The sequence below is a fragment of the Sycon ciliatum genome, chromosome 1 (genome assembly GCF_964019385.1).
Source record: "Sycon ciliatum chromosome 1, ocSycCili1.1, whole genome shotgun sequence".
NCBI lineage: Eukaryota > Metazoa > Porifera > Calcarea > Leucosolenida > Sycettidae > Sycon > Sycon ciliatum.
The window spans coordinates 30,623,225-30,634,832 of record NC_088643.1 but is presented as its reverse complement, the minus strand read 5'-3'; the positions used below and the strand labels follow the sequence as shown (position 1 = coordinate 30,634,832).

General features: G+C 46.9%; 1 protein-coding gene and 1 non-coding gene across 2 annotated transcripts; one reads left to right on the top strand and one right to left on the bottom strand.

Moving 5' to 3' along the window:
- Positions 1-1,514: 1,514 nt before the first annotated feature.
- On the bottom strand, positions 1,515-4,543 carry LOC135822468 (uncharacterized). The gene is made up of 2 exons (XM_065335244.1): positions 3,953-4,543; positions 1,515-3,510 (listed from the first exon to the last, which is right to left on the bottom strand). The coding sequence occupies exon 2, from the start codon at positions 3,362-3,364 to the stop codon at positions 1,850-1,852; it is 1,515 nt and encodes a 504-aa protein (XP_065191316.1). The 5' UTR covers positions 3,365-3,510; positions 3,953-4,543; the 3' UTR covers positions 1,515-1,849.
- A 5,000-nt stretch (positions 4,544-9,543) lies between these two features.
- Positions 9,544-9,616, top strand: Trnak-uuu (transfer RNA lysine (anticodon UUU)). The gene has a single exon. It is a non-coding gene; the product is annotated as a tRNA-Lys (tRNA).
- Positions 9,617-11,608: the final 1,992 nt, after the last annotated feature.

The following is an 11,608-nucleotide window of genomic DNA, read 5'->3' as shown; positions in this document are numbered from 1 at the left end:
CAGCAACGGCTCTAAGCTATTTTGACTACATAAAACCAGACAATCATCTCACAACCCACGAACAATTCACAGAGGACTGATGGCAAGGGAGACAAGACAACAGATGTACAAAGCAACAGAGATTGACAACACTCTGCCTGGACTCACCCACAACCTGTTATGTTCGTCGACGCAGACTACCAGACATCAGCAGCTTTCAAGAATGACACTGGCTCCTGAAAAGTATAAGTTTAATAAATACCCACAACAACAGAGGAAATGCACGCTCCACCCACAACACTCCACACCAAATAGTGACTACTACACATGCCCTGGTTCGCATATTACCGGTCCACCAGCTACGCACTGTCTATATTCTCAAGCGGAACTTTTCGTTCAGAATGGTAACCAAAAGAAAACAAAAAATATGATCATCAATCTTCCTGAGGCTGAGGATTTTTGAGGTTAGGTTTTAATGAATAAAATTTGCCTTTAAATTGTTTTGGCAACGTTCAAACTATTACAATCATGGTCATTTAAAAAGAGTCTGCCACGAGTTCTCAGGGAACAGGGTATCGCTCTGCGATAGAATGAAAAGAGAATATGTAAGGATCATTTCACGTCACTTCTGTTACAAATAGAACGTTTCCAGTTAGCTTGATTCCAGTGAATTAGTAATAGTTTGGTCAGTTTTTATCCATAGTCACAATTTTGTCAAATAAAAAAACACACAAGCTTTGATTGTCAATTTTCACATAATGCTCGTAAGGCCACCCTTTGTTAATTCATTGTTTAACGTCCTTTTTTTCGCGAAAAGGTACGCGGGAGGGCGGAAAAAAAACAAAAGCCCATTCCAAAAACTGGAAACCCCAATCAAACATTTTGACCAGTAAAGCATGTGATATACACAATATTTCTGGGTCTAACGGCACTTGCAGGCATAGAACAACACTCTTTGATGGTACATTGGAGCACATGCCTGATGAATCCAACAAAACAGGTACATAGCATGGAGTTAGCATGTCATGAATTCATTACATCTGGATTTTTACTAGGACACACACCGTACGATATTTAAAAGCCAACAAAAAAAGAAAAAGAACACAAGACAAAGGCATGCCCGGGAGGCAAGATTATAAGTTTAAGGTCATGATCGGCACACTGTGAAACTACACAATCATGTATTTACAACTTCGCATATTATTGGTACTACTACTTTCTTCTTTTTTTTTCCGGTCGGAGGCAAAAAGGTACGCGGGCGCGGACGTTAAACAACGAAAAAAGAAAGGGTGGCCTAAGTACAGGTCCTCCCTCATTATAACGAGTCCGGTTAGTACATAAACCCCGCTAGTAAATAGAAATCTGAAATCCCCTGGCGAAACGTGGTCTATACAACTGTTTACAGGTCCGGTTACAACATAATCCGTTAGTACATAAAATCCGTTATAACGACCCTTTGCCCAGGTCCCTGGAGTGCCAAACCCTCAGTATAAGATAATATTGACCATGCAGGACCAAGGCCAAAACACGTAGGATAAAGCAGAACGAGGACACGTATTATGTCAAGGTATTCGTGAATATGGACGATCCTTTGCATCCAAGGAAGAGTTATGTTGGAGATTTTCAAATATCTTATAATGAGTTGAAGCATCGATAATTTATGTTGTACCGAGGGTAGCCTCGGTAAGTACGAAGTAGTGCCTATTCCACCTTTAGCTGCAAGTCCTGCTACAAGATAAGTCTTGTTATAAGATAACTTTTTCGATGGCCCAGAGATTATCTACTAACGAGGGTGGACCTGTAGTAGGTTTGTTCAAGAGGGTATAGCAGCAACACACACAGGTATGTGTCTTACCTAGTGATGTCCTGATCAGAGTGCAGACTCAAACATCATCCAGGATGGGCCTGTTGCCGGTGTGTATTCGGGCTGAAGGATGGCGGGCATTGGCACTGCTGCTACTGGAGATTTCAACGACTGGCTGAGCTTAGTTGCATTGCCAGCGGCGGCAGCAGATGCGGCATCTACGGTTACAAACACGGCACGACTCTGGCTTGTAGTAAGCGAGATTGAGTTCAACTGCCACGAGTCTGAGCGTGACGAGACAGAGCTACGCTGCTTCTGGCCACTGGCAAGGCTCATAGTCACTAGGATGACGGACACGGCTGCCACTTCAGACAGGCGATGGCATGTGGCCACCGAAAACCAGGTCCATGGATCAATAAGCTCAGTGAAGTTGATTGCGTCGGCCACACCAAGCATATAGTAGAAGAGAAAGGCTAGATACACGGATGAGGAAAGCAGCAGGCACAGCAGCATGTTAATGACCCGTTTCTGAAACTGAGGTCGATTGGCCTTGCCACCGCCGTCCTCTTTATTGACCAGTGAGGACTGTGTAAAACGACGGCCAAGAGTGCTTAGCTTCGACGGGCTGCGTTCCCTGCCTACTTCTTCACTCAGGGACCGTCTGCCGCTGGTGGCGGGTTCTGGAGCGAATGAAACCGAATTACCCCTCTGCTTGAGCAAGTACTCGTCGCCATCTGCCATATCGCCGCGTAACGGAGATGCCATTGGCGTCTGGTGGATACGCCGATACAGACGGAACATGATTACCAGATACTCAACAGAGATCACGGACAACCAAGCAACATTGGCAAGCATACAGATGAGCAGCAAGGTTCGAGACTTCACTGCCAGAACGAGTATGATATCCACCAGTGTGTTGAACGCCATAAAGCTGGCTACCACCAGGAAGATGCGAACACGGTTCTGCAGCCAGTGGAGTGAGCCAAGTTTGATCTTCAGCGAGCTACGCAAGGCCAGAAACAGTAACTGATACGCTGCAATCATGCATGTGAATGGCAAATTGCCGAGAGTGCGTGCAGCCACAGTCGGGAATCGCTTCTGAGAGTTGTACGGATCAACATACAACAGAACGGCGCGTAGCAGTGTTGCCAAGGTGAGCAGGGTCAAAACCGGTGGCGGCAATAGACCGCTGGAGCGACCGTTCAGCTTTCCCGTTGGCTGCCGCTTCGAGGCCTTTCTCCTCGCAACTGCTTTCCACAGCATGATAACACTGATCACAAACAGGCCCAGGAACACTGTGGCGTAGATGTATGTATGAAGCGGCCATGCAACTCCCCATACGTCCTTGGCTGTGTTCCACTGTGGCACTGGACTTAACCAGAGCTGCCGTTGCTTATCCACAGCAGCCCCAGAAGCTACTTCAGTTCCATTGTTACAAGCGTGGCCCTGGCCACTCTCCACACTCACTGTGCCATTGTTATCAGTTGAACTGCTATCCGAACCATTGGAGGTGCTGCACAGGACTGGGGCAATGTCACCAGCTCTGGACATAGCCTGCACAGTAGCCTGCACAGTAGCCATGCACACACTAGAATACTCAGTGGTCGTAACACAGTACTACTGACGGCAGACTGTAGCAGCTACTGCCCAGCACCACTCAGCATAACACACCGATAGAGCAGAACTATTGCTTGACGAGCCAGTGCCGGCTGCATGTGTAGCTGTAACTGGCAAGAAGAATAACGGAAACACTGAGTCAAAAGGGCACATCCGATCCCAACAGCTCTACAATAATTAGTTTTCCTGAACACCACGACTACTGGGTATTCTTGCACACCGAGTATCACACATTATCCTGGTGGAACGTCAAGGCCGTCAAAAACATTGTAACTTGTTTCGACAGCTCTACATAGTACATAATATCGCTGACAACCAGCTCTGTGCTGCCACGCTCTGGTTTCTCCTTTGTCGAGGTCTCAGAGGTCGCAAGGTACTTCACAACTAGTACCAGTAATAATTCAAAAGTAGCTCCGAGAAGTTCACGCTGCTTTCTCCCCAACATCAACTAATTTTCTTTTGTGATTCTTGCCTTCTGCATGCATCGGTCAGCCAGCAGCTACGAACCCCCGGTTGGGCGACCACGGGCAATCACCATGCATGATCACTGACCTGTCAAGCTGATTTTCCGGCCACGTCCCTCTGCTCGTCCAGCCGGCCTCTAGCTCTGTCTTGCACGATCTGTACAAATAATTCCTGACAATCGACAGGGGCCTAGGATGCGCGGATACCGGATCACGTCAGTAGATATCTGTGCTGTAGCCTGCTCGTAGGTCTACCGTACTTCCGTTGTCAGCATACACATTCGCCTGCAGCGATCCGGACACCGGGAGCCCCCCGGGTCGTCGGCCTGTAGCCTGGTCTCCGGCGTCGGTGGATCTACGATTCTGGACCGCCGGGACCGATACAAAGCCCACAGTAGCTGCAGCTCAGTAAAACGTTAGAAGATATAACCTACGTACTGTCCGTCAGGACTCAGTCGTACTGAGCAGTTGGAAAGGAGAACAAACTACTTACTTGGTCCTTGTTTACCAGATTGGTTACCGTATTCACTTTGCCAAGTCGTTTGGAGGCCCTGGTTGTCTTCTTCTGAACATTCCCCGTGTGTGTGTGTGTGTGTGTGTGTGTGTGTGTGTGTGTGTGTGTGTGTGTGTGTGTGTGTGTGTGTGTGTGTGTGTGTGTATGTGTGTGTGTGTGTACACTTCCAGCAAGGAAACAGTCAATCGCCCAGAATGTCGCATGTCGCATGGCCCATCGTAGCATGCTAGCACTAGGCAATAGACCCTTTGCACAATAACGGTCACGTGATCCGAGACGGGGCATCCTCTTCGATTTTTGTGCAGAGTATCAGTTGTTGAGCATGGTGGAACACTGTATTTTTCCATTTTGGAGATGGAGGAGAGAGTGTCGAGTGGTTTGCCATCGATGGCTGTGGAACCCGTGGACGAACTGTCAAATGAAGAATGGTCTGTGAAGGAACTGAACAGTTTTCTGCTGAATGAGGGTGCGTATCTGTCTGGAAAAAGAAGGAGTCGTTGGAGCGGTAAGTTTTCCGCATTCAGTGGATATTTCGGATTACTGTAGATTGAAATAATTTTCGTTTCTCTACCTTCTCTCCTCTGTCGATGTAGAGAACACTTCTGTATGCAGAACCCTGATGCTCCTAGAACTAAGAAGGGCACCAGTCTTCCTCGAGTGTACCTTCATCATGCCCAACATTAATTTTCATGCGTCCGACTCCCAGTGGATGAGTGATGAACCTCTGTTTCCCAGAGTGAGTGCCACACCATGCGTGCTCGTCTCCAACGCAGGGGCAAGTCGCCGACGACAGTGAAGAGGGAGCGCTGATGGAGTAGTACCAGTGAACAAGCCCATGGATAGTGTCCATGAGTTTTACTTTGGTGGCTATGTGCATAATGTGAAAGTCGGTCATATCGTGCACGCAGCCACAGCTCGAACTCAGATGACTTTCTCCGCGCACCTGAGCGATGAGGCTGCGTCTCTCTCCACTTCAACATCAGCAGCTCGAGCAGCGCCAGCAAGCAGTCGATCTTCCAATAGCGAAGACAGGGATGGGTCATGCCTTTTTCTCAAGCTCCAGAGTCTCTTGGCAGGGCGTTCATTATCTTAGCAAAAGCAAGGATGAAAGTCGTCATGGACAAAGTGTTCCGAGCACAACACTGTGAACGATATCGCAGCACTGCGGCCCTCTTCTCGCCAGATAGCCAGGATTCCAGAGTGTGGAATGCCAGCATCACCAGGGAACGCATGGAAAGACAAGTGGGTTCCTTAGACTAACGTTGGGGATGACGGTTGGTGCAAACAAGAACCCAGCAGTGGTCCTTGGAAATCATTTCGAAACTTCTTCCTTCAAAACTAAAAAAACTTCAAATGAAAAAAGGCTGAGGAGTACATACATGAACATCGCGTCGGGACCGTGAAAACACAGCCTGTCACAGGAAACTTGATCACGTCCTGCAGCAAACCATGCATGCTGGTTGCATGCCAAGTGTGCAGCGCGTGCACAGCATGCCCCGTCTCGACCCCTCTCGCTTATTGTGCAAAGGGTCTATTGTTGCACTTTTCAGAGTTTTCTATTCTTGAATTTCTTGTCACAAATCAGATCTAGACTAGAACCAGTACAGTGCCAGTGCCAGTGGAAAGCCTACTGTCCGCACTGACTGCATGCCTGGCCAGCTGGCCTTGTTGAGTGTAACCGTGGTTACTTGCGTGCTGCATGTATGCTGAGTTCAACTTCAAGTACTCAGGACATTGCATGCCTGTGATTTAACCAATTACTTTTTTAAGGTGTGTTCCCTCGTGCCATGGACAGTCACATGGTACCATGGTGTCTATTGTTTATGTTTGTAGATCTACATTGTACAGAGAAAAAAATTGTAGTCTTGGTGATCTACATGTACATGTACATGTATGTACAATCATGCTATAAACGTTATCCACTTGGCGTGGCACTTGTGATGGGACACTGATTCCATACACAACTGCAACCTGCAATTCAATCAATCTGCTGCTGCTGCCAGGCTGTTGACAGTGCAGCACTGCTGTGATTCAAACGTTCCTGTTCCTACGCTTCTGAAGTAATTTAGTTCTGGTCTTCTATTCTGCTATGAATCGTAGTATGATTGTCTTTCACTGTGATAGCACATGACTGTATGAACACTGCATGACTATGCCTATGGTCGATCGAGGATATAATAGGGCCTAGGCTGTAAATATCCTGCCAAGTGCCCAATACAGGGTTGGGCAAGAGGGAGGCATAACCTCCTTTTAGATGTTTTGTCTACATACATGTACAGGTACGTGTATATCACTGTCCACGTGTCGGCATGTCCACTGGGTGCAGTGGGAGTGGGTCTAATGAACGCCGGGAAGCACCGATGGGTCACAGTATGTGGTGAGCCTGTACTGCTGTTGAGCAGTATTGTGATACCACTGTAAATACAAGATAAACCTTGTTTTGTTGAAACATGTTGTTGGTTGACAGCATGTATTGTAAACAAGTAACAAGGCGGAGGACCACCGTGTTCGGAAACAGCGACCTCACAGTACTACAACCTCCGTGGTTGGTAGAGCCCCGGTCTTCACGACCATCTGAACCAGGGAGTCGTAAAAGCCCGGGAGAGGACACGGCACACATTCCTAGAAAACATCTTTGCCTCGCGCTGCCGGGGAACGCTGCCAGGGAACGGTGTTGCGAGGCAAGGAAATTATTATTTTCGAAAATTGTGATGTCTTCTTGAAATACTAATTGGGACATTCTCCGATTTCTCTTAGAGCACGGAGACGATTGCTCCGTCGAGTCTTCTGATCTCTATTTTCATCCTCAATTCTTCCAGCTGCCTCACTCATTCTCTCTCAGTTTATCGAAGTTAATTTATTCTGAGGCGATGGAAATGCAAGATAAGTCCCTAATTGCACTTCACTTTTATTTGAGCCTTGGGGTGAACGAAATGAGATTTGTGGAAAATGACGCCACTTCCCGTGTTAGCCGCTGGTCGTATCATACAGCCCATATTCCATTGCAGGTGATGGGCGAACGTTCGTGTTGAGATCCGCTGAGCTTCCTCGTACTCGCGGAGTTGAATTTGCGGCAGAAATTGCACTGAATTGCAGTCAAATGGTTGTGAATGAAACGAGATTTGTGGAAAATGACGCCACTTCCCGTGTTAGCCGCTGGTCGTATCATACAGCCCACATTCCATTGCAGGTGATGTGCGAACGTTCGTGTTGAGATTCGCTGAGCTTCCTCGTACTCGTGGATTTATGAATTTGTGTCAGAAATTGCACTGAAAAATTGCAGTCGCGTGGACTTCTGTGCGTGTGTTGTGAGTGAATCGCAACGGCTCCCTTCCTTCAGCATCGTCAAAACGCAACATAGAGCATTATTACGCACTCGTTCCATGATTCATGATATTGCCTGGATTCTTTTAAAAACAATCAATGTGTGTTCCCTATCTATCTACATTGTACATGGTTGCAGGTCGTTATTTATAAATCTTGATAATTTCAACACTTTTCTACTCGCATACTGACTTTAGCCGTTTAGGAAGCGGAAGGCTCAGCTTCCAGGTTGGCCAGAAAGGTTCTCAGTGAATCTAACTGAAGTCTTGGCGAGTGTACAAAAGCCTACAGGTAAACCTATCATTTGTACTTCATAACGGAATTGTGCACAAAAATGCGCACACACACACACACACAAACACTGTACAAACACACACAAAAGTACAAGCACATGTGCACATACACACGCCTCCCCCCCCCCCCCACACACACACACTCAACTCCCCACCCCCTGTACCATGTGTACTGAGTCTGACAGACAGACACACAATCATGTTTATGCTTCCTTCGCCACTAGTTTCGGATAATGGTGTAAACAACGAGTTGTAAAATATTGGTATTTTAGGACTCCCTGCCCTGAAGACGAGCACAGCGACGTGGATCGAGCAGATCCGGCCGCGCCGGCCTAGCGTGCTTCACTTTCTGGCCGAGGCAAACATCGTCCGCGTGCGCGCATCCCGTGTCCTCTCCCGGGCTTTTACGACTCCCTGATCTGAACCGTACGCGTATGGGTGTTAGACCCGGTTCTGACCCTGTTTATTCTAGGGAGTCGTCTTAGTTTTCTTGTTGTTCAGTTGTTGTACCGTCAGTCGTGTACATGTACATGTATAAGTAAGATGTTCGCGCCCGGATGTCATCTTGATACTCAGTCCTCACACTCCTCATCCTCATAAAATTAGCTTTTGCTCTGAAATTGTTCCGCTTTAATACTTCTCTTTTTTTTAAATACTTTTTTTCAACAATGTTACTTCTGCCCATGGCGTCCTTCTCACAGCTCGTCAGCCGACAACAGTTACTGTCACCACCATTACACTGTCGTGAGAAGGTGCTCTCTGTAGACGAGGTTGGTGATGCTCCCCGTCAAGAAGGCCCTGATAATTGACATTGCTGTCCTTGGTGATCCACGAGTTGCTGAAAAGGAAGGTGCGTGAGAAACGTGCCAAGACAACTTCTTGCTCGCGAGATCCATTGGCTATGGCAAGCTGAGACTCAGATTGTTCCTGTGGTAGTCGGAGTTTTAGGTACTGTTTCCAAACAGTTGCCAGGATACCTTTACAGCATCGGTATCACCAGCTACTGGTCTGTGGCAGAATTGCAAAAGAATGCTCTCCTTAAAAAAAGATCCTTGGCTCGGCAGCTATCCTGCGTAAGCCGGTAAGGTCCTTGATATGTAATGCTTCTGGGGTGGGCGATGGAGGTCTTTCGGTCCTGTCTTCCTCGGCCTTTGGCCGAGTTCTGATGGATAATGATAACGATAGTGGCCTCTTTGTTCCACACGTCGCTCTGTCGTGTACATGGGATACCATGTGAAGATAAGTACATGTACGACTACAAGCACCATTGTGATCCGGTGATTGACACCAACAATGACGGCATACCAAGAGCACCCTGCACTTGCAAGGCCTTACAACACCTGCGTATCTTAAATTCTGCATGGCGTGATCTTGTGCTTTGCCTTTGAACTTGAAGGAAGGCAGCATCTCGAGCAAAGATGAAGTTCCAGTATCCGATATAGCAAGACTAGAGACGGCCAAGAGGACGCGAACACTGCCATTTATTTTGATGTAATAAATGGCAGTGATGGAAAAAATAGTACTCGAATAATTCTTGGGGACGTGGCTGCCCGGTTAGCTCAGTTGGTAGAGCATCAGACTTTTAATCTGAGGGTCAAGGGTTCGAGTCCCTTATTGGGCGCATTCAGATTTTTCTTCTTTTTCCTTCTTCCAGGCTTGCACTGCATGCAGTCTGAAGCGCAAGTGTACATCACCTCTGAGTTTTATTTTACGAAAGCTTCCCCTCCAATCCTGCATGATCCAGAGTAGTATACATTGTAATTGTGTACAGGCAGCTTGTATAGAAAAAAGGAAAGCCTGTATTTAGTTTTTGAACTTAAAACCCTTGGCCCTATATGTACATGTACTCATGTATATAAATGTACATGTTGTTGGTTGACAGCATGTAACAAGGTGGAGGACACCGTGCTCCGATACAGTGACCTACAACCATCCACGGTTGGTAGAGCCCCGGTCGGTTGTAGGCACCGGCGGATTATGCCGGCATAATTATTGGCAGAATTTGGTGGTGGAAAATTTGGAGCATAATTTGGCATCCTCTCGGAGGTAGGAGCATAACTACACGATTATACCACAGTTTTAGTATGTAGGCTATACAATTGTGTACAATTCACCTGATCAGTGCTGGTGGTCTGCATGGTGAAGGGATCGGAGGTCATGCAGATAGTGTTTCAATGAAAAGAAGGGTAGAAATCATGGCAATACAGTATTGTATGCTCGACCTCGTCTTCTTCAAAGTTCTTTGTCACACTGACATAGTACATGTAAAAGAAGATGCGAGTGAATCAGCCTTTATCAGGTATCCCGGGGCGGACGAGATAGTGGCGGGTAGTCCGCAAAACTCCATGTACTACAGTACATGTTCATGTACATTACATTTGTGCATTTAATATGCATGTTACGAAATCATGACCTCTGGATTTTAGCAGCCATGATATGACTGCAGGCTATGGATATTGCTCTAAATTGATATACATGTAGTTGATGTTCGGTCATGATGGAAGGAGAGGTGGAGCTACGGGAGAGATGAGCTGATTGTTCGCAGGGTGAGGGTGACATCGGTTGGACGAGTATGATGATTACGAAGACAGTTGAACATGATAATTTTCAAAGGTAACTCAAACTACTTTGGCAATGAAATAATATTTTTACTGAAGTACAAAAGAATTAAAGAAATCAAGTAATGAATAGAAGAATTCGGATGGTGAGCTAGGTGTCAGGCCGCCGAATGTCTCAGTACTCCTTGTCAGTTTTGTGCCATTTTGTCGCACTCGCTAACTGTATAAGATCTGGTTACACACGGAAAGTTGGGTGTGGTCCTCGAAAGAGTGCTCAATGCACCGGGGCGCAGAGCTTCATACAAAAAGAATAGAATGGGATACGGAGCTTGGGTTGGCTGTGACTCAGAGTTTCACGCCTGTGGCGATCATCAGACAGCAATGATTACAAAAACTCAATGAATGTTCTTGATATAGTGTGGTAAGGTGCTAGTGGAATCAGATTAAGCGCAAATAAGGTCAAGCGGTGATTCTATGCATGTACTTGCAAGATCAGCGCCAGACATCAGGTGTAATCCTGGTTTATGTAACTGGAGGTGTGAAGTTAGATAGGTAGAATTTGTTGTCATGTCTGCACTTGGCCACTAGCTCCGATCACTTGTTGATGTTCACCCTTCTGTCAGCACGCAAGATCTCTAGCTTCTCACGCAGACAGAGAGGGCAGCGCTTGGTGGCATTGGAGTATGCTGGTGTTTGGGCGACAACTGACCAACTGATGCTGTACCCGGCATCCTTGCGCTTCATATCCCAGATGAGCTTCGACAACTCAGTACTCTTCTCCAGTCGCTCATGCCTCATTGACGTCATGTGTCCGTCGTATCGCTTCTTGAACGTCATTCCCCTTAGGCCGAGGTACTCATTTCGTTCGTCTTTTCCGGTTTCTGTCACGCTGGCCTTGTATACGATTGACTGGATCTGGCAGTTTCCATGCATGGGGCAGTTAACTTTATCCCTGCAGTTGCATCTTTTCTCTGTTCTCTGTTGATCATTTTTCTGCTTCTTCCGCAAGACCGAATTGTTGTGCGCCTTTAGTTGTTGTTGTTGTAGAAGTTTAT

Bases quoted from the DNA above. Each gene is read 5' to 3' on its own strand.
- LOC135822468 (XM_065335244.1), bottom strand. From the start codon at position 3,364: ATGGCTACTGTGCAGGCTACTGTGCAGGCTATGTCCAGAGCTGGTGAC.